The 23,264-nt window shown below is 36.6% G+C and overlaps 1 protein-coding gene across 1 annotated transcript in view; it reads right to left on the reverse strand.

Moving 5' to 3' along the window:
• LOC124607337 (low-density lipoprotein receptor-related protein 2) overlaps positions 1-23,264 on the reverse strand; it is a 218,604-nt gene that overhangs the window by 88,004 nt on the left and 107,336 nt on the right. The window contains exons 24-34 of the mRNA XM_047139640.1: positions 22,270-22,480; positions 21,012-21,333; positions 16,579-16,763; positions 16,163-16,425; positions 15,913-16,081; positions 15,607-15,832; positions 3,258-3,479; positions 2,307-2,625; positions 2,030-2,231; positions 1,509-1,949; positions 538-842 (exon numbers count right to left, since the gene is read on the reverse strand). Of these exons, the coding sequence (XP_046995596.1) occupies positions 538-842; positions 1,509-1,949; positions 2,030-2,231; positions 2,307-2,625; positions 3,258-3,479; positions 15,607-15,832; positions 15,913-16,081; positions 16,163-16,425; positions 16,579-16,763; positions 21,012-21,333; positions 22,270-22,480 (2,865 nt within the window). The remainder of the gene's footprint in view (positions 1-537; positions 843-1,508; positions 1,950-2,029; positions 2,232-2,306; positions 2,626-3,257; positions 3,480-15,606; positions 15,833-15,912; positions 16,082-16,162; positions 16,426-16,578; positions 16,764-21,011; positions 21,334-22,269; positions 22,481-23,264) is intronic.

A 23,264-nucleotide genomic window follows, 5' to 3' on the forward strand; every position in this document is an offset into this window, starting at 1 on the left:
ACAACTATCTTTGGAACCTCCTCAATTCTATCGAGCTCCTTTCCAGTCCATGGGGCACTTGTTTATCTACTTTTTTTTTTTTTTTTTTTAATGTTACGAGTGGAGATTATCTCATGCCACAAGTGGACCCATCACTGAGTGCTTCAGTTTCTAACAAGTACTCATGAATAGTGTATCAGATCTAGTATAGGTATTTCTAAATATCCCATACGGTACTAAAACATTTCATTGTTTAAAATGTGTATAGTAGCAGAAGAAAGTAAAAGTGTGGAATACAAAACAAATAACTGTGGGGGCTTGGCTAGCGCTGGCAAAAACCTCATCAGATCTAACATAGATATGTATCATTGATTGAAGTATATGTAAAAGTGGACCAAGATATTACACACTGGTGCAGGAAGAAGTAAAAGAAACAAAGCATAGGGTAATTGTGTTCTTATGGAGAAGGAAGTCTAGACAAATTACGTTTCACTTTTGATATCTTACTTAAAATAGGAATATTCATACTCAAAAGTTAAAAGTACAATGAACAATTACCCATTGCAAGGATCAATAACAATAGCCCTTGGTCTTTCAACTCGAGCTATCATTACAAGATCAGTTCCATCAAAATTCATTGCATAGATGCTACTATTTGAAGAATCTGTCCAGTAAATCTTCTTCTGTGTCCAATCAAATGCGATTCCTTCTGGGTTGATGCCTTTGTCTAAAATAGTATGAGTCTCACTTGATGGATTTGCACTTGGAATCCATGCAATCTTTGCCCAGGGACGAATTTGCGTAAATAGTAGTCTCTGATCAGCAAAATCAAAATCAACTCCGACAACATTTGTTAAATTGACCTGCAATTATAATTGCATGTTTACTACATAAATCTGTGGATACGTCAAAATTTTTACATCTAAAATATGTACACTGACCATGTTGGTTCGCAAATAATATCAGATATGTAGCAAAAAATACAAAATTCGTAATAACTGTTATCATAATTTCATGTGTATCAAAGAAAAAGTATGACTGATAAAACAAAAATGCAACAACAATATTATTAAAAGGACATATTGCTACTCACCAAATTGCGCAGATGTTGAGTACCAGGCAGGCACAACAAAAAGACTGCTATACATTTGCACTTTTGGCCAACATGCCTTTTCTAAAGTAGAAAAAACACATTCATTCATACAACTCACACACACACACACACACACACACACACACACACACACGACCACTATTTCTGTCCACTGAGGCTGTGCAGCTTCATGAGCCAGAATCAGTGTCATGTGTTTGAGAATTGCGCTTGTGTGAACGTGTGTGTTGTTTTACTTTAGAAGGAGGCCTTTTGGCCAAAAGGGTAAACACGTAGCAGCCTTTTTGCTGGGACTCAACGTCTCCTCTATATGGTGAGTAGCATAATACTGTCATTATTCCATCCTTGCTTTTCCATAATAAAGAGGCATACAGACTAATGCTTCATACTGCAGTTAATGTAAATAAGAGTTACATACCACAGGCTTGAATGGATACGTTGTAACTTGAGGATCCAGACTAATGGCCCTTATTTCTGTTCGAGTTGCAAACACCAAGAATTCATTTACAGTTTCACATTTGCGTCCATTTCCTGTTGTAGACAGCTCTCCTGTAGCACAGTCACACTTAAACTGTGGTTTTCCACCATTTGGCTCTGGTGGGAATGAAAAACATAGTTGCTCACAGCCTCCATTTCCTAATTTCACGCAAGGATTGCTTTCATCACGTGGTTGGTTTAACTGATCATAAATTGCGATGTCTCTTAGACGTGGCAGATTTGTTCGGAGGGAGATGGCTCTTGTATTATTCCCAGGCACTTTTGATGCCTTGAAAACTGTAGCTAGATTACGATCAACCCAATATACATCACCCACGTGTACAGCTATTCCCATTGGATTGGGCAAATTACGTCGTATAAGCTGAAAATAACAAAAACTTCTACTGACTTGTTCCAACAAACAGAATACATTTATGACAAAATACAGTGTATTGTTATTACCTGTCTGTTACCACCATTATAAGAAATTTTTTGTATCATATCGAGTCTTGAATCAACCCAATACACATCATGAGTCAGCATGTCCACAGTGAGATCTCTCGGATTGCTGATACCTGATGTGACAACAGGGGACCAGTTTGAACCATCTAGCAAAGCCTTTCCGATTCGTGGGTACTGTCCATAATCAATCCAGTAAAGAAGCCTGTTTAAGAAAGATAATGATTATACTGATATAAAAATGTTATTTTGGATAATTATGAAGTCACTTTCCACAAACCTTTTAACTGGATTTACTGCAAGCTCTCTTGGTGAATCAGTAGTTGTTTTCCTAAGAACTTTCCTGTTTGAACCATCAAGCCAGGAAACTTCAAGATAATTTTCATGTGGAAAGACATTCGTGAAATACAAGTTCCCTGCTACCCAGTCAATTGCAAGTCCTCGTATACCATTGGAACCAATTCCATCTTTAATGACGGGTTGAAGACCTGTACCATTTGGATGTATACGGAAAATACCATTCCATATACCTCTATTGAATTCCACCCAGTAGATCCAGTTTTCAGCATAATGAACGTCAACATGCAAGATGTGATGCCCTGGAAACAATACATAAATTTCCTCAATTATCAGGACATGAAAACAAAATGTGAATGACTTAATGAAATTTGTTAATAAAACGTTTTGTAAAGATTATGCCAACAACATGGGGGACAACACGGAGACTGCTAATGATTTAAAAAAACAGTGGTATCTGATGGCTGAACAATTTAAATGAAGATTCAGTCACTGTAAGCAAAAAGTAAAATGAACAGAAGAGTAGAAAAAATATCTGTGTGTTACAACGTATATTAGACATCAAGGTAAATACAAGTTAAAATGATTCATACAACAAGAATAAGGAACATACAAAGTTAACTTAGTAATCATGGCAGACTGTATTCAAATGGTGTAGAAATTAAACAGTGAATGTTGCATAAAAGTGAGGACTGAATGCATGAAAGAGTATTTGTAGATGAAGGAGAAGGTGATATGGTTTTGGAAAAAAAATATATCCTAATATAAATTTTTCCTTTCCCATTATCAAATGTCTTGTACTGTCAGCCTCTCCACATTCTAGTTAACAAGGTTACAAAAACACAAAAACTATTAATTTTTAGATGACCATTTGTTTATTGCCATGCTGAACACAGTACATATGGAAATACTATGCTGATCTTATTCTTCTCACCTAGTCCAGAAATTGGAACCATAGCTTCTGCTGAATCTTTCAAGCTATAGCCTCTTGTAATGTCTAGTTGTGACACTACAGCAAATGTCTTGTAGGGCACACAGCTCACTTCATTATCTTTCTTGTAACCAACAGAGCACATGCACACTCTCGTATTACTTTCACTGGGTATGCACAACTGATTACACCCACCATTATTAGCCACACATGGATGATTTCCAGCTGAAAAAATTATATCACAGAAAATATAGTGTTATGTGTTTATAGTAGTTGAAAGTTGTCACATATAATTGTGATAAATCAAACAATAAATTTGAAAACAAATCTAATTTAAACTACTCTTCACAGTGCTACATTTTTTTTTTACCAAATGTGGCAGTTTGGAAGGCAACTATATTTAAAATTCTAGGTATCTCAACTGTGCTTAAAAAAATTACAAATTGTCTATTGTGCTTAAAAGTAAAAGTTGACAGCATTTAAGAATCATCACAGAAACAGTCGGGTCTCTAACTGAAGATGTGTTTATTGGAACAAAAACAATACCCCAGTAGCCACTGTAAATATTTTATATGCACTCCAACCTTGTCTTATCTGCATTAAAAATACACTGTCATTGGTACACTTACATATTAATGCATTCACTCGCCTTCTTCCAACATTGTTAATAAATATATGGAAATTTATTTATTTATCAAAACCATCATGTTTGTGATATGGACCACATGTTAATGCACATATTGAAAAAGCATAGAGCTATTTGTTACAATAATTTTATACACAAATGTACTTAAATGACAGAGTATACATATCAACAGTTAGTTACTTTCACATTCCACAGATCATTTGTTTGATTAACTGTAATGATGAACAACAATTCAACTTACATTTATATGATATATTTCTATACAAATATAGCTACATGCTCACCCCCCCCCCCCTCCATATACAAATTAGTCATTATGTATTACATAAACGGAAATTTTTCTACAGGGTAGAAGGAGTTATCAAGGTGAAATGTGTTCAGTGTATTTTCAGATTTAATTTTTCTGTCCATCACGCATTTCATATGATGGGCTAAAGTTCAAAGAAAGGCAGCTCATTTTGTATTATCATGAAATAGGGGACAGAGTGTCATGGATGTGATATGGGAGTTAGGGTGGTGACTGTTAAAACAAAAACTTTTTCATTGCAGTGAGATCTTTTCATGAAATTTCAATCACCTAATTTCTTCTCTGGATGTGAAAATATTTTCAAAAATTTTAGCATCTGCATTGTGCATCCCTTTTTGCACTAAATCCAATCTTAATGTGGAACACTGAAGTCTTTTTTTCTCCTGTATTGTAATTATATACATCAGTGTTCTTTTGAGCTTTAGTTGGTTATTTATAATGCCAAACTCCTTAAAGAGATATCTAAAGAGATATCTACAAAATGACTGTGAGTGAGTGCCTAATACTATTCTCACAGCACATTTTTGGAGAATGAAAACTTTCTGTCTTAAAGATGTGTTACCCCATATCATTATTCCACATGAATTTATCAAATGTAACAACCCAAATACTGTGTGTCAACTTACTGATTTCTCTCTCCTCAAGTTTTGTAATGATTTTATATGCAAATGTGGTTGGACTGAGTTGTTTAAGGAGTTGAAAAATGTCTTTTCTCTTTTCCTTCTTTCTCTCAGTTTAAATTCTCATCAATATGGAAAACAAAATTTTTGAAATTTTCAACCCAGTTATTATTTCTTCAGCATGTGTTAAATTTATCATTGGACGTGCAGATTTGACTATGCTGCATCTTTTTGAAATTGACAGTGAGACCATCTGCAGAGAACTACTAAATAATACTTTTAAGGACATTACTTAACATTTCTTCTTAATTTGAACACAGGTGCCACTCACAAAAAGAACTAATTCTGTTTGTATATTAGATGGAAGCCTCTTTATTCGTATATGTGAGAAACACCAGTGGGCATAGGATTGAGCCTTTAGAACATTTGTGATTTCCCCAGTCAGAATAAACTCCCCTAGTTACATTACCTGAATTATTATTTACAGCTTTCTGAATTCTTTTGATTAGGTATAATGTTATTTATATGGTTGGCTATTCCATCTACCCCAAGAAACCTCAATTTATTAAGCATGGTTCACACAGTCAAATGTGTTAGATAGGTCACAGAACAATTCGTTCTATTTTGTTATGCTTGTAAAATTTTGCAGGTAAAAATGTAAATGGGATTCTCAGCTGAGCAACTCTTCTTAAACCCAAACTGATTTACTAAAGATATCACTGTTTCTCAGGTAGGATACTGTTCTAGAATATTAATTAATATACAATATTATAACAATACGATGAAAATAGTTCCACTTAATATGAACTGGTCTAGAACTGAATAAAACAACATAACAAGACCATAGCACTGTAATGCAATTATGACATATACTGGTTTCATAGAATCGGCAGAGCTTTTGAAATGTGGTCCTAAATAAGAATGCTGAAGATTAGACTGGTAGATTAGATTAGATTAGATTAGATTAATACTAGTTCCATGGATCATGAATACGATATTTCGTAATGATGTGGAACGAGTCGAATTTTCCAATACATGACATAATTAGGTTAATTTAACAACATACTTAAGTTAATATAACAACTTTATTTTTTGTGTTTTTTGTTTTTCTTTATTTTTTATTTTTTTTAATATTTTTTTCTTTTTTTTCTTAATTTATATCTAAAAATTCCTCTATGGAGTAGAAGGAGTTGTCATTCAGAAATTCTTTTAATTTCTTCTTAAATACTTGTTGGTTATCTGTCAGGCTTTTGATACTATTTGGTAAGTGGCCAAAGACTTTAGTGCCAGTATAATTCACCCCTTTCTGTGCCAAAGTTAGATTTAATCTTGAATAGTGAAGATCATCCTTTCTCCTAGTATTGTAGTTATGCACACTGCTATTACTTTGGAATTGGGTTTGGTTGTTAATAACAAATTTCATAAGAGAGTATATATACTGAGAAGCTACTGTGAATATCCCTAGATATCTTAAATAAATGTCTGCAGGATGATCTTGGGTGGACTCCAGCTATTATTCTGATTACACGCTTTCGTGCAATAAATACTTTATTCCTCAGTGATTAATTACCCCAAAATATGATGCCATATGAAAGCAATGAGTGAAAATAGGCGTAGTAAGCTAATTTACTAAGATGTTTATCACCAAAATTTGCAATGACCCTTATTGCATAAGTAGCTGAACTCAAACGTTTCAGCAGATCATCAATGTGTTTCTTCTAATTTAATCTCTCATCAATGGACACACCTAAACATTTGGAATATTCTACCTTAGCTATATGCTTCTGATTAAGGTCTATATTTATTAATGGCATCATACCATTCACTGTACGGAACTGTATGTACTGTGTCTTATCAAAATTCAGTGAGAGTCCGTTTACAAGGAACCACTTCGTAATTTTCTGAAAGACAGTATTGACAATTTCATCAGTTAATTCTTGTTTGTCAGGTGTGATTACTATACTTGTATCATCAGCAAAGAGAACTAACTTTGCCTCTTCATGAATATAGAATGGCAAGTCATCAATATATAATTATAACAACAAAGGACCCAAGACTGACCCTTGTGGACCCCCATTCTTGATAGTTCCCCAGTTTGAGGAATGTGCTGATCTTTGCATGTTACGAGAACTACTTATTTCAACTTTCTGCACTCGTCCAGTTAGGTACGAATTAAACCATTTGTGCACTGTCCCACTCCTGCCACAATACTTGAGCTTGTCTAGCAGAATTTCATGATTTACACAATCAAAAGCCTTTGAGAGATCACAAAAAATCCCAATGGGTGGTGTTCGGTTATTCAGATCATTCAAAATTTGACTGGTAAAAGCATATATGGCATTTTCTGTTGAAAAACCTTTCTGGAAACCAAACTGACATTTTGTTAGTACTTCATTTTTACAGATATGTGAAGCTACTCTTGAATACATTACTTTCTCAAAAATTTTGGATAAAGCTGTTAGAAGGGAGATTGGATGGTAATTGTTGACATCAGATCTATCCCCCTTTTTATGCAAAGGTATAACAATAGCATATTTCAGTCTATCAGGGAAAATGCCCTGTTCCAGAGAGCTATTACACAGGTGGCTGAGAATCTTACTTATCTGTTGAGAACAAGCTTTTAGTATTTTGCTGGAAATGCCATCAATTCCATGTGAGTTTTTGCTTTTAAGCAAGTTTATTATTTTCCTAATTTCAGAGGGAGAAGTGGGTGAGATTTCAATTGTATCAAATTGCATAGGTATGGCCTCTTCCATTAACAGCCTAGCATCTTCTAATGAACACCTGGATCCTACTATATCCACAACATTTAGAAAATGATTATTAAAAATATTTTCAACTTCTGACTTTTTGTTCGTAAGGTTTTCATTCAATTTGATGGTAATACTGTCTTCCTGTGCTCTTGGTTGACCTGTTTCTCTTTTAATAATATTCCAAATTGTTTTAATTTTATTATCAGAGTTGCTGATTTCAGACATGATAAACATACTCCTGGATTTTTTAATAACTTTTCTTAATATAACACAGTAGTTTTTATAATTTTTGATACTTTCTGGGTCACTACTCTTTCTTGCTGTCAGATACATTTTCCTTTTCCGGTTACAAGACTTTTTATACCCTTAGTAAGCCATGGTTTGTTACAAGGTTTCTTACGAGTATATTTAACTATTTTCTTGGGGAAGCAGTTTTCAAATGCATTTACAAAAATGTCATGAAATAAATTATATTTTAAATTGGCATCAGGTTCACGGTACACCTCATCCCAGTCTAACTGCTGTAGGCTTTCCCTGAAATTTGCAATTGTTAAATCGTTGACTGAACGTACTACTTTGGAGGACTGTTTAGTATTGCTGAATGGAGCTATGTCATATATTGTAACTAGCTGTGCACCATGATCAGAAAGACCATTCTCAACAGGCTGAGCATTTATCTGGTTAAACTTATCTTGGTCTATAAAGAAGTTATCTATCAGTGAGCTGCTATCCTTTACCACCCGAGTAGGAAAATCAATAACGGGTGTCAAATTGAAAGAACCGAGTAATACTTCAGGGTCATTTTTCCTATTACCCTCTTTCAGAGAATCTACATTGAAGTCCCCACAAATAATAATTTGCTTCCCCCTGTCTGACAGATAGCACAACAAGGAGTCCAAATTTTTCAGAAATATATGAAAATTTCCTGATGGGGACCTATATACAGTTACAATTATAAATGTGCCTTTATTTAATTTAAGCTCACAGGCACATGCTTCTATATGTTTCTCTACACAAAACTTTTTTGTTTCTATACTTTTTGCACAATGATAACTTTTGACATATATGGAAACTCCTCCTTTCTCCATATTTTCTCTCATTACATGTGCAGAGAGCTTATATCCACTTACATTTACCTTATCCATATCAGTAACAATGTGATGTTCAGACAGGCATAGTATATCTATTTCATCCTCAGCTTCTAAATCTTCTAAACAAACCAGAAGCTCATCTGTTTTATTCTTTAAACTCCCAATATTTTGATGAAATATACTTACATTATTTTTAATTATACTTTTATGAGAACCTTTCCTTATTCTAACATTTGCAGTACTCTCCTGTCTGAGTTTCTCATTGTGCTTAGGCCTAGTTCCTATACCAGTTGTCACATGGTGTTCAGAGAGGCAGATTATGTCAACTGGGTTGGGTGACTTTAATTCATCAATGCAATTACCTAGGACTGAGATACAACTTGGTGGAGATAAAATTTCTGGTGATTGGTGAAAATTTATAATTGATAGCTGTGATTGGTGATCCAATGTGCTAGAATTGTGCTGCTTAATTTCTTTCCTAAACTGAAGATTTGTTTCAATCCTGACCTCTCGTAGAACTTGGCATCTTTCTGTCTTACCTATCCTAAAAAAGGTGCTGCTCCAACACCTGTAACCACTGGTATTTTACCATTCATGGCAGTGCCTCCCCCCCTTAAATTTCCTGCTATTACCCCAGCCAGTTTCCCCTTCCCTTTCCTGTTGAGATGTAGGCCGAGCCTGGTATAGTCCCACCTACTGAGATAATCAACAGGAACCACACCAATATGAGCCCCCGCACCCGACCCAAGCAGCCGTTCCAACTCCAAATTAACTCTCCCAACAGAAGAGTTCAAATGAGGCCGGTCATGGCATCTCAGGACAGATACAAATTCAACATTGGTGTGTCTCGATGCCGACGCAATCTTTACCAGGTCACACTCTATACTGTATCCAGGATCTCTGTCGATGCTGTTCCCTGACCCTCCCACAATAACCACGGTGTCTTCCCTGGTAAATCCTTTACAGAGTGAACCTAAATCCTCTGTCACCTGATCCAGACTAGCACTTGGTTTGAAAAAATTTGTGACCTGGTATTCTGGTCCTAATTCCTCCTGCAGAAGTTGGCCTACACCTCTGGCATGAGAACTGCCTAACAACAAAACTTTCTTCCTTTTCAATGACTTTCCTACATTCTTTTTCAATTTCCTATTGAAAGTTTGTTGTGTCCTGTCTACACCTACCACTGCTTGAGGCTCATCAGTTTCTAACTGAAGCAACAGGTCAAACTTATTTTTGACATTCACCACAAAACTGTCAGACTTAGTTCTAGGCCTGTTCCTTCTGCTACCTGTTGCCACTTCCCACCTGTCTTTGCCCTTCTCCCTCCTTAACCTGTCCAGATCTTCCCTAGCCTGATCTAGCTCAGCCTGAAGGGTAGCAATTTTCCCCTCCTGTTCCACTATCTTCCTATCTCTGCTGCAAATCCTACATAACCACTGATGAGCCTGATCCACTTTCCCAACACCCACGCCACTGCAGTCCCCCTAGTGAAAAAAACTACTACATCCATCACACCAAACCCCGGAACTAACACTTCTACAGCAAGTCAGGCACTTCTCACTCATGGCAAAAATAATACTTTAGCTAGAATAAATCAATTAAATTAGCGAAAATCAAAAAAGACGTTACAAGAATTAAGCCTATTCACAAATGTATATAAGCAAGTTTCTGATTTAAAATTCTGCTGTTATCTGAGATCTGTATTAAAACAATGAAGGTATACGCTATTTATTATATATTTCACTCGTTGGAATGAAAAAAAGGACAATTAAACGAGATACTTTAACTTTGATTCTCCAAAAACTATGTAACTAATGAGGAGGCACAAGAAATTTAGGGTATAGCTTGACTAAAAGGAGCGACTGGTTGGAGGACATATTCTGAGACATCAAAGAACTGTCAATTTAGTATTGGAGGGAAGTGTGTGTGTGGGGGGGGGGGGAGGGGGGTGTAAAAATTGTAGAGGGAGACCAAGGAACGAGTACAGTAAACGCGTTCAAATGGATGCGGATTGTAGTAATTATTCCGAAATGAAGAGGACAGAGTATCATGAAGATCTGCATCAAACTAGTCTTTCAGCAACTGAATAAAAAATATGTTAGGGCAGGATAATGGTGACTTCCTTCCTGTTGAGTTCTTATTATTTCTGACTGAGGCAATTTATAATAAAATATGATGTTTCTGTGGCCCATGCTGCCATGGCATTTACTCAGTCTCTGGTTCATCAGATTAATGTTGCCACCATTATGTGTGTAGTGATCACACATATCATATCATTATTTGTTTAAAACTGATGGGGATTCTCATTCACAAATGAAATGGCCTCTAAAATGTACAGGGTTTTGAAAGAATATGGAAATACAACAAGAAATGCACACTTGGAAATAAATGCGGATGTTAGCCAAGCCTGCAGGTGAGGCTGTTGTATTTACCCATGATCGGTGCCTGTGCAACATCCTCAATATGTTGCGAGTGTCAGTTGTGGCCAGAACAGTATTATGTGTAATTGTGAGTGCATGATATTGGCACTAAGTGAATGCTTAAGTAGCTAAATTGTTGGTATTCATACGCTGGGTGCGTCCATTGCCAGGGTAGCTGAAGTGTTTGGTGTTTCAAGAGGCACCATATCAAAGATTCAGTTATACCTGGGAAAACATCACCCGCTAAGTCACAACATGGATGAGACTGTGTCTTGGACATTCATGATGGATGGTCTTTGAAGGGGATTGTGACGCAAAATAAAGAGACAACAGCTGCAAAAGTCACTGGAAAACTGAATGTCACACTCACAAATCCTGCCAGCATCAAAACAACATGAAGGAAACTCCATACGTACAAAATGATTGTATGGCATCGATGTCCGGGAGCCCCCAACTGGGGAAGTTCGGCTGCTGAGTTGCAAGTTTTTTCAGTTGATAACGCACTGGACGACTTGTGTGTCGATGATGATGAGGACAACGCAACACCCAGTTCCCAAGCATAGAAAATCTCCAAACTGGCCGTGAATCAAACCTGGACCTGCTGCATGTCAGTCAGATGTGCTGAACCCTCAGCTCAGCAGATGGACTCCATAAGCACAGAATTGTAGGGTAATATGGAATTTAAAAAACAGTTATCAACGGTGCAAAATGTCTGTAACAAGATAATATGGCCCCAAAGCCACAAAAACCTGGGCTGTGTAGCAGTGGAAGAATGTCACTTGCTTCGATGAGTCTGGTTTCATGCTGTTTCCAAATTATCACTGAGTTTATATCCTGAGATTGAAACATGGCGAGGGTTCAGTGATGATTTGGACAGCCACATTGTGGTATTCCATGGGCCCCACGTTTACTCTGCAAAGAGGCCTTACTGCCCATGGTAAGTGATGATGCTGTGTTCCAAGATGACGTGGTCCCTGTTCACACACCTTACATCATCCACGACTCATTTTGTGAAAATGAAGATGGACTGTTGCATCTCCCCTGGCCATCACTATTATAAGATCTCAATATTATTGAGCCTTTGTGGTCTGCTTTGAAGAGAAGAGTGTATGATCAATAACACCTCCAACAGCATTAGGCAAACTAGCCACTATTTTGCAGGAAGAATGGTACAAGATTATAAGAGTGCCTTGAATACCACTCATGACACGTATTTATCCATTTCAAGATGATCGTAAGCTGGTTCAAATGCCAATGGTTTGCCCTTACCATATTAGGCATGGTAATGTGTTGTGTTTGTAATGTTTCCATATTTTTGTCCACCCCTTGTATACTCACAGGTCACAAAATATTTCTGGTTCTTTCAAAATTGGCACTACAGAGAACTGTTATGAGATTAGATGGGTGCTGCAATGTTTTGTAAGACAATACATGAAATTTTCTAGAAAAATATAAACTTATACTCTTCTAAATTGAAATGGAGAATTTAGTTGCACAAGATTGATCGGCCAGAATATTAGAATTATTAGTTTGTATGGATCTTCAAATGGTGATGTTAATTTATTTTTTGATAAATTTGAACTAATGATGAGAAACATTTTGAAGCTCAATAAAAACGTCGCAACTTGCGGTGATTAAAAAACAGAGTCGTCAGCCTCGGATGAGCTCAAATTAAAAACATTTCTAAACCTACTGACATCATTACATTTATTTTGGGCTAACAATAGCCCTACATATGGGAACGCCTGTTTGGACAATATTATAGTCGATTTCTCAAGAGACCTATGCACTGTAAGCAAAGCAGGTGAATGTTTCACAGATTGTGATCCCCTACTCCTCACATAAGGTCAGAAAGAGAAATATAGTAAGTTATTCACACACTGCTTAGAAACGCAAGCTGGAACTTTGTTTAGGAATAGGATGTAGATAAATCAACTGTCAAATCACTCTTTAATAATTTCTTTCAGACATATACCGACTTATGGTACTCTTACTCACCACTGAAAAGAAATATCACTAAACCAAATCGAAATGGTAAAAAGCTTACATGGTACACTGATGACCTTGCTGTATCAGGCAAAAAGATGCTTTCACTACACAAAATGCATAAAAATAATTGCAAATGTGGCACAGACAGCAGCATGATATTTCTTATAAAGCTTATCTCAAATTTAAAAAAAACATTATGAAGCCAAATCTAAACTTGCCATACAAGCTGCCTATGAAAGTTACACTGAGGAGCTCCCAATAAATGCAAGGCTGATTGTGATATTATAACACAAGAATTCAATTCTACCCAAACTCAACATATTCTCTTGAGCCAGGAGAGCTCAATAAATACTTTACTTCTACAGTAAATGAATTAAGAAAAAAATTAACCATCAAACACATCAGCAACTGCTGATCATCTTCCTAGAGGGTGTGAATCCCATTGGGATCTTGTCACATCCACAGATTAGAAAATACTTACAAAATTTTTAAACTCAAAAAGTATGAACTGCTACTGGCTATCTAACTACACAATGAAAATGACAATACACCACATTTTCAAATCGTTTGCTTTTATTATGAATATGTGGCTAGAATTTGGAGTTTTCCCTGACCAGCTTAAAATTTCAAAAGTTATACCTATTTACAAAAAGGGGAAAAAGCATCTCCCTGAAACCTACAGATATACTGTTACAATATTTTTCAAAATATTATAAGCAATGTACAGGTTAGTAACTACTTTGCAAAACATGACCTTGTTTGTAAAAGACTACATGGTCTTTGACACAGAAAAAATGCCACTTCTGCTTCTGAAAATACGAGTATTACAAATGTAATGTATTGCGAATACATAGAAAGAAGACTCCTTTACTGTATGATTATATGATAGCGAAACAAACACTGGTAGCAGTTACTTATGTAAAATATCTGGGAGTATGCGTACGGAATGATTTGAAGTGGAATGATCATATAAAATTAATTGTTGGTAAGGCGAGTGCCAGGTTGAGATTCATTGGGAGAGTCCTTAGAAAATGTAGTCCATCAACAAAGGAGGTGGCTTACAAAACACTCATTTGACCTATACTTGAATATTGCTCATCAGTGTGGGATCTGTACCAGGTCTGGTTGACAGAGGAGATAGAGAATATCCAAAGAAGAGCGGCATGTTTCGTCACAGGGTTATTTGGTAAGTGTAATAGCGTTACGGAGATGTTTAGCAAACTCCAAGAGGCAGACTCTGCAAGAGAGGTGCTCTGCATCATGGTGTAGCTTTCTGTCCAGGTTTCGAGAGAGTGCGTTTCTGGATGAGGTATCGAATATATTGCTTCCCCCTACTTATACCTCCCGAGGAGATAACGAATGTAAAATTACAGAGATTCAAGTGCGCACAGAGGCTTTCCGGCAGTTGTTCTTCCCGCAAACCATATGCGACTGGAACAGGAAAGGGAGGTAATGAAGTGGCACGTAAAGTGCCTTCCGCCACACACCGTTGGGTGGCTTACGGAGTATAAATGTAGATGTAGATGTATGGTCTCTCTTCAGCTATGCTATTTCGGTGAGCTATTTGACTGCATTCCCTTTGACGTCTTATTAGCCAAACTACAGTATTATGGAATAAATAATACAGCATTAGAAATAATGGGAAGTCCATATTGGAATATCAACAATATTATGAAAAGGATAGATTGCTCACTGCAAAGATGACATGTGGAGTTGCAGACAGGCATAACAAACAGTGTCACAGTCTTTTTGTTGTGCCTATCTGCAACTCAACATGCCATCTTCATGGTCAGAAGCAAACTGTCCTTGTCACAATATTGTTAGCATTATAAATAAATAAGTCTTAACTAAATTACAGGAGACAATTTGTGTTGACTCAAAACAGGCATTCTTCCTCGAAAAAAGTCGTGTCTGGTGTGCCTCAGGGCTCCGTCCTTGGACCAGCCTTCTTCATTATTGTCATTAAGGATTTCGATTAGCCACATTGTGCTGGGGGTTCAGTCAGTTATCTGCTAAGTGGATGATATAACTTTAATCACGACAGATCAAGATATATCAAGGCTACACCAGAAATCACGATACTCTCTTCTCAAAACTAAACTGGTTCTCATCTAAAAAAACTACTGTGTAATCCACAGAAATCTCAGCATTTGCAACTGGGACTAGCTTAAGATGTAGAACCAAAATCTGTAGAACTGCTTGGAATACATACTGATTCCAAATTAAGCTGACAAACCCACACTAAGTATGTCTACAAAAAGATAACACGTTTCCTGTATCATATGGAAATTAGCTGAGCTAGTAAATAATAAATATCTTAGGGCAGCTTACTTCTGACTTTTTCAGCATCACATAACTTATGGGCTGTTGCTATGGACATTGCAGTCTAATGAATATAAAAATGCCTTTTCAGCAGTCAATAAGTATTTTATCTGATGGGGAAGAATTTTCTCATTGTCTTATCTCCGATCATCTTTTTTTCCATTTTGCTACATTTTAAGTATTCATATTTCAATATTTACTTACTTTGTCTTTTCCTGAATATTGTGAATGTTTTCAGATCAGGTTCATTATCTAGTATTAACTTCGGATTCCCTCCAGTTGGCAGGTCCACTCGTTCAATCTTTTCGAAAACAGGATCTAAATAATATAATCTGCTATCCAATACACCCAGAGCCTTTGGCAATGCTACATTCTTATCTTCCTTGAGGAGTGCTCCTTGATTTGCACCATCAGTGGTTATCATATTTATCTATGAAAAGACAGTGACACATTTTAATAACTAGTGCTGAAAATCACTTTACAAAAGTTATGTAAATAATTTCTACTTACACTTGGAGGATACTGTATACTATAGTACAGTATATGGCTGTCAAGATCAATTGTAATTGCCTCTGGTTGATCCACCTCTATGAGCACTACTGGGTTTGATCCATCCATGTTAACCTTTCCTATTTTGGATGGCACACCAAAGCCACCTTCATCTGCCCAGTACAATTTCCTGGAACAGTTAACATGAGCATGAAAATTTGTATTTTTATTTTCAGTATGATGAAACACTCCCTTACGATATGAAACATACCCTTCCTTTGGATCCAGACACATTGATTTGGGTTTTGCAACAGATGTTTTATTGCCATCATTTGCTAAAATAATGGCACGGTATTTTGACTTGCCATCAACTTTGATGGCTTCAAAATTTGAAGCCATTCGGTTTCCAATGTACAGATTGCGGCCAAGCCAGTCAAATGCAATTGTGTATGGGGCACCAACAATTCCAGTGTCACCATTTCCCAACAATTCTGTTCTGTTTCCACCCCCATATGGAGTGGTATAAATTGTGCACTAAAGACACATAAAAAGTTAAACATTACTGATTTAATTTGCAGGAAGTCAAAACGTATCTGACACAATGATTACACACACAATGGCATCAGAATGTCCACTGCAGTTATGGCTGCTGAAATTATAATTTGTTGAAAGAAGTAAAATACTCACATTTTCGTCATCATCTTCTTTGCCTTCAACCCAATACAAAGTATTCATCTTACGATCATAGTCCAATTGAATTCCTCCTTCAATACCCACAATTGGTGTGAGAAAACCAGTTGTTTTGTCACCTGGTGTCAAACTAACATCCACAATTTGAGAGGCCCTCATGACCATTAAGAATGATGTCTCTTCTGCAAAAATCACAAAATTATGCAAATATCGAAGCTGCTTCATATAACAGCGTTAAAAACTGCACAGTACAAGCAAAAAAGAGAGAGAGAATACAGTCAACAGTGATTACACAATACTATTCTGGTATATTTAAAAAATACTAAAGCCTGTATACACAATTCAAAAAAAGTTGAAAATTACTCAAAATTTTCAGCAGATTTACATCAGCTCTGAATTGTATTTTATATCCTATCCAGATAAATATATATTATATAATATTAATGAGTCATCTACATCTATATCTATATCGATACTCTGCAATCCACCTTATGGCAGTTGGCAGAGAGTATCCTGTGCCACTACTAGTTACTTCCCTCCTTGTTCCACTCGCAAATAGAACGAGAGAAAAGCAACTGTCTATATACCTCTATATCTTATCTTCATGGTCCTTATGCACAATGAATGTTGGAAGCGACAGAGTCATTCTGCAGTAAGCATCGAATGCAGGTTCTCTACGTTTTCTCGATAGTGTTCCACAAAAGTGAATGTTGTCCTCCCTCCAGGTATCCCATTTGAGTTCCCAAAGCATTTCTATAACACTTGCGTGTTGTTTGAACCTACTAGTAACATATCCAGCAGCCCAACTCTGAATTGTTCTGATGTCTTCCCTGAAGAGTACTCAAGAATAGGTAGGTCACACTAAGGTCCAGTGTGACAGAAAAAGTGCAGGTGACTCCATTATGTAAGAAGGCTAAAAGAATGGACTCACTAAAATCTAGACCACTATTTCTAACATCAGTTTGATGAAGAATTCTAGAGCATATTCTTTTCTTGAGACAGAGTAGTTTATGTCCATGAATCGCCATGGTTTTAGAAAGCATCACTTCTGCAAAACTCAGCTTGCCCTTTTCTCCCATGATATTCTGTGAACTATGGATGAAGTGCGACAGGCTTCTACTAGTTTTTCCATTCGTCTGTAAAGAATTCGCGTTAGTATTTGCAGCTGTGACTTATTAAACTGATAGTTCGGTAATTTTCACATCTGTCAACACCTGCTTTCTTTGGGATTGGAATTATTATATTCTTCTTGACATCTGAGGGTATTTTGCCTGTCTCATACATCTTGCTCACCAGATGGTAGAGTTTTGTCAGGACTGGCTCTCCCAAAGCTGTCAGTAGTTCTAATGGAATGTTGTCTACTCCCGGGGCCTTGTTGCGACTAAGGTCTTTCAGTGCTCTGTCAAACTCTTCCCGCAGTATCATATCTCCCATTTCATCTTCTTGTACATCCTCTTCCATTTCCATAATATTGTCCTCAAGAACATCGCCCTTGTATGGACCCTCTATATACTCCTTCCACTTTCTGCTTTCCCTTCTTTGCTTAGAACTGGGTTTCCATCTGAGCTCTTGATATTCATACAAGTGGCTCTCTTTTCTCCAAAGGTCTCTTTAATTACCCTGTAGACAGTGTCTATCTTACCCCTAGTGAAATAACCCTCTACATCCTTACATTTGTCCTCTAGCCATCCCTGCTTAGCCATTTTGCACTTCCTGTCGATCTCATTTTTGAGACGTTTGTATTCCTTTTTGCCTGTTTCATTTGCTGCATTTTTATATTTTCTCCTTTCATCAATTAAATTCAATATTTCTTCTGTTATCCAAGGATTTCTACTAGCCCTCGTCTTTTTACCTACTTGCTCCTCTGCAGCCTTCACTACTTCATCCCTCAAAGCTACCCATTCTTCTTCTACTGTATTTCTTTCCCCGATTCCTGTCAATTGTTCCCTTATGCTCTCCCTGAAACACTGTACAACCTCTGGTTCTTTCAGTTTATCCAGGTCCCATCTCCTTAAATTCCCGCCTTTTTGCAGTTTCTTCAGTTTTAATCTACAGTTCATAACCAATACATTGTGGTCAGAGTCCACATCTGCCCCTGGAAATGTCTTACAATTTAAAACTTGGTTCCGAAATCTCTGTCTTATCATTATATAATCTATCTGAAACCTGTCACTATCTCCAGGCTTCTTCCATGTATACAATCTTCTTTTATGATTCTTGAACCAAGTGTTAGCTATGATTAGGTTGTGCTCTGTGCAAAATTCTACCAGGCGGCTTCCTCTTTCGTTTCTTACCCCCAATCCATATTCACCTACTACGTTTCCTTCTCACCCTTTTCCTACTGATGAATTCCAGTCACCCACGACTATTAAATTTTCATCTCCCTTCACTATCTGAATAATTTCTTTTATTTCATCATACATTTCTTCAATTGCTTCATCATCTGCAGAGGTAGTTGGCATATGAACTCGTACTACTGTGGTAGGCATGGGCTCCGTATCTATCTTGGCCACAATAATGCGTTCACTATGCTGTTTGTAGTAGCTTACCCGCATTCTTATCTTCCTATTCATTATTAAACCTACTCCTGCATTACCCCTAGTTGATTTTGTGTGTATAACCCCATAGTCACCTGACCAGAAGTCTTGTTCCTCCTGCCACCGAACTTCACTAATTCCCACTATATCTAACTTTAACCTATCCATTTCCCTTTTTAAATTTTCTAACCTACCTGCCCAATTAAGGGATCTGACATTCCACGCTCCGATCCGTAGAATGCCAGGTGTCTTTCTCCTGATAACGACATCCTCTCGAGTAGTCCCCGCCCGGAGATCCGAATGGGGGACTATTTTACCTCCGGAATGTTTTACCCAAGAGGACGCCATCATCATTTAACCATACAGAGTCGCAGATAGGCACACCAAAAAGACTCTCACAATTATAGCTTTTGGCGATTAAGGCCTTTGTCAACAATAGACACACACACACACACACACACACACACACACACACACACACACACACACAATGCAAACTCACATATACGACTGCAGTCTCAGGCAATTGTGTGTGTGTGTGTGTGTGTGTGTGTGTGTGTGTCTACTGTTGATGAAGGCCTTAATGGCCAAAAGCTATAATTGTGAGTCTTTTCGCTGTGCCTACCTATGACTCAGTATCTCCACTATATGGTGAGTAGCAACTTTACTTCTCTTAATATTGTTACATTCCATCGTGGATTTTCCATTGTTTGATTTTAACAGGGGCTACTGAATATGTACATTAGAAGGGCAGCACAAATGGTCACAAGTTTGTTTGATCTACAGGACAGTATCACTGAGATGTTGAAAGAACTGAACTGGCAGACTCTTGACAACAGACAGAAACCATCCTCTGAAAGCTTGCTAACAAAGTTTCAAGAATCAGCTTTAAATGATGAGTCTAGCAATATACTACAACCCCCTAAATATCGCTCCCATAGGGATCATGAGGACAAGATTAGATTAATTACAGCACACACAGCCATTTAAGCAATCATTTTTCCTGCATTCCATACATGAATGGAATGGGAAAAAGCCGTAATAACTGGTACTGTGGGATGTAGCCTCTGCCATGTACTTCACAGTGGTTTGCAGAGTATAGACGTAGATGTAGCTAAATAGACAAAGAGTAAGCAATCATCATGAGTACAGGAAAAATTTGTGTTGGGGTCTTGTCACTCTGTCCTCCTTTACTAAGTATTATGAAACTAACATGTAAATACTGTTCTTAAAATATTACAGTGGAAAATCTAGGATAGAATGTAACAATATTATGAGAAGGAAAGTTGCTACTCATAATATTATTGTTCTTAAAATATAACTGGATATGGACAGATTCATATTTAGTTTACATCCAATTTACTTTCCACTCATGTCTTGCAAGGACTTCATGTTGTGGGCTGGTGTTTTGTGTCAAAACCATCTGAACTACATACATTTTGAGATTTAATTTGTTTGCTCTGTTGTAGAATATTCACTTTGTTGACTATATGTGAGGATACTGGTCTCTATGTTCAAATCCCACTCCACCACAATTATAATTTCACACATAGGTAAGCAATGTGCATACTCTGCAAGATAGTACAAGTTAACAACCCTGACAATGTGGTGTCACCTACAGTTTGAATGATTGTTTTTGTATGGCTACCTCACTAAGCACTTCCTTGTCATACATATCAGTTATTCCAGAGGAACGTAGTGGCTTCAGTAGTTCTTTTACTGACAAAATATGTAACTACTGACAAAATTATTTGTAGCAATGTCTTTCAACTTCTTGCATGTGACTCTTTTTGGAAAATATGTGTTGCACAAAAGAAAACATTAAGTAACAATGTATTTAAATCAATGTCACATTTGAAAAAAATTATCAAAAACAAAGATATGTATACTTACCAACTGTACAGACCCCTTCAATTGACATTCGGAAACCAGGCCTACACCTGCAGGTATATCCAGTGGGTGAAGTAGGAGAAAGAAGACACAACTGGGTACAGCGTGCTGTTTTACATGGATTGCTTGCATTGGGCTGCAGTGCAAAGTGATGCACATGTATGCTGAGTGGCTGTGAAATCAGATGTGATACCACAGTTTGGTTGTGACCACGGAACTTGTGAGCAGACAGGACACGATTCAATTGACGATCTGTCCAATATACAGTATCCTCAAAAAGTGTGAGAGAATGTGGATGAAGTAAATAATGGCTTGCTGCCAAAACCTGCAACATATGCATATAAAGTTATAGATCTAGTACAAAGTTTGGCTTAAAAGTTTTAAAAGGAACATCTTATTTCCCACAACCAACTGAGGAGCTAGTTCAAACAACTGGGAAAAACTTTTCTATCTAGTGAAAAACTTTTGAATATAATTTGTGCACACTTCTACCGAAAGATGTAATGTGTTGTTGTTACAAATTAAAGTCTTTTTGTGACATAACGGTGCTGGATATGGTGAATATTTGTGTCTGTCTCAAAGTTGCCACATTTCAAGATTCACTTGAAATATATTTTATAAGTCCTCCCTCTTAATTTGATTTAATGGGTTTAATCTGCCCAGAAATTACAGTTTCCATAGTGTTAAGACTAAATGTATGATACACCACATCCTACAAACCTGAAGAGTACTTTAAGTCTTTGAATTCTGCTGTCAAATTTCAGTTACTTAAACACAAAAGTTATCTGTCTACTACTGTGTACAAGCACTACCCTCTTGTTGAACATGTATTTCCCATATTAAATACAACATTTACTTCAGATATTTGTTTTGTCTCAATGTGTTTATTTATCATCAAACCTGTTTTTAGTTTGTTCTGAATAAGCATATCATCCAAAATTTTAGTTAGCAAGCTGTTAACTTTTTTGATATCACCCACAATTTTAGCAAGTTGTTACCTTTTTTATATGACTGTATGTTGCTCAGCAACTATTCTATTTTGTGAGTAGCACTTATTCACATTACATCTCATCGTACACATAAGTATAAATATAACTTCAAAAAACTATAAAAGATAAATGAAATTATAAAAGTACTAATAAACATATATTGAAAACAAGTGCAATAATAAATATATAGATGTGACAAGCCAGAGCTAGTCACCTGAGATTCACTTCTTGTCCTAAATTAAGCAGCATTATCATCTAATACTTTTACTGACCTGTTGGCGACCAGTTCCGTCATATGAACAAAAATCTATGAAGTCTAGTTTAGAATCTGCAAAGTACACACGCTTGTTAGCGATATCCAACGTAAGTCCATTGGGCCAATAGATTTTTGTATTGATGATAATGGTACGGTTGCTTCCATCCATGCCAACCCTTTCAACGCGAGGATTTTCTCCCCAATCAGTCCAAAATAACCAACGAGCTCTACAAGAAAATAAATAACAATAACATAATTTTAAAAATCGACAACTTTATACTTCCAATTGATATATGTAATAAATTATAATTTGCTTGTCATTATCAAATAATTCACTACTGTTCCAATATCCATTTGTTAAAGAAAATTTTAGTTTTGAATAAAGATTTCACTGGTGTTAATATTTTCTACTTCCATGTGCAGCAGTCTCCAAATGCAAAGTGGTAGTCATTGCATAACCATTTTCCAACGAATGAGATTAATTTAAAAAAAGTTATACAGTGGTAATAGTGTTGCTAGTCAGTTTGTTCTATATTCTTGTTCCCTCATTATTCAATGTGTTTTTCCAGTTGACTACATTATGCAGATCAATAAGGGGACAAAAAATCCAACGTATTCATTTAATTTATATTACTCCCCATTTCCCTTTAATAATGGAAAATGAACCTGTGGTTTGATGGTTTAGCAATGTCAGGTTACAGCTATGAAACTTTGGGGTTTTGATGTTAATAAATCTTATGGTTTTTCTCATACTTAATGTTACTTCTACCTCTGGCAATGCTTTGCATATATATAAAACTAATTTCACATTTAGCTGCTGACTGGATGAGCCAGTTACCAGTTTGGAGCAATGATAGGGCATTCTATTTCCAACAGGACCATAACCAACCAAAGTGCTTATATTTTCAAGCCATCCTACTGGTTGATGACTGGTTTCTTTGTGACAAATCACTCGGTATGAATTTGCATCATGGACATAGCACTTACGTATAATGCAAAAGTGGCCTAATA

Source organism: Schistocerca americana, chromosome 3 (assembly GCF_021461395.2).
Source record: "Schistocerca americana isolate TAMUIC-IGC-003095 chromosome 3, iqSchAmer2.1, whole genome shotgun sequence".
Classification (NCBI taxonomy): Eukaryota; Metazoa; Arthropoda; class Insecta; order Orthoptera; family Acrididae; genus Schistocerca; species Schistocerca americana.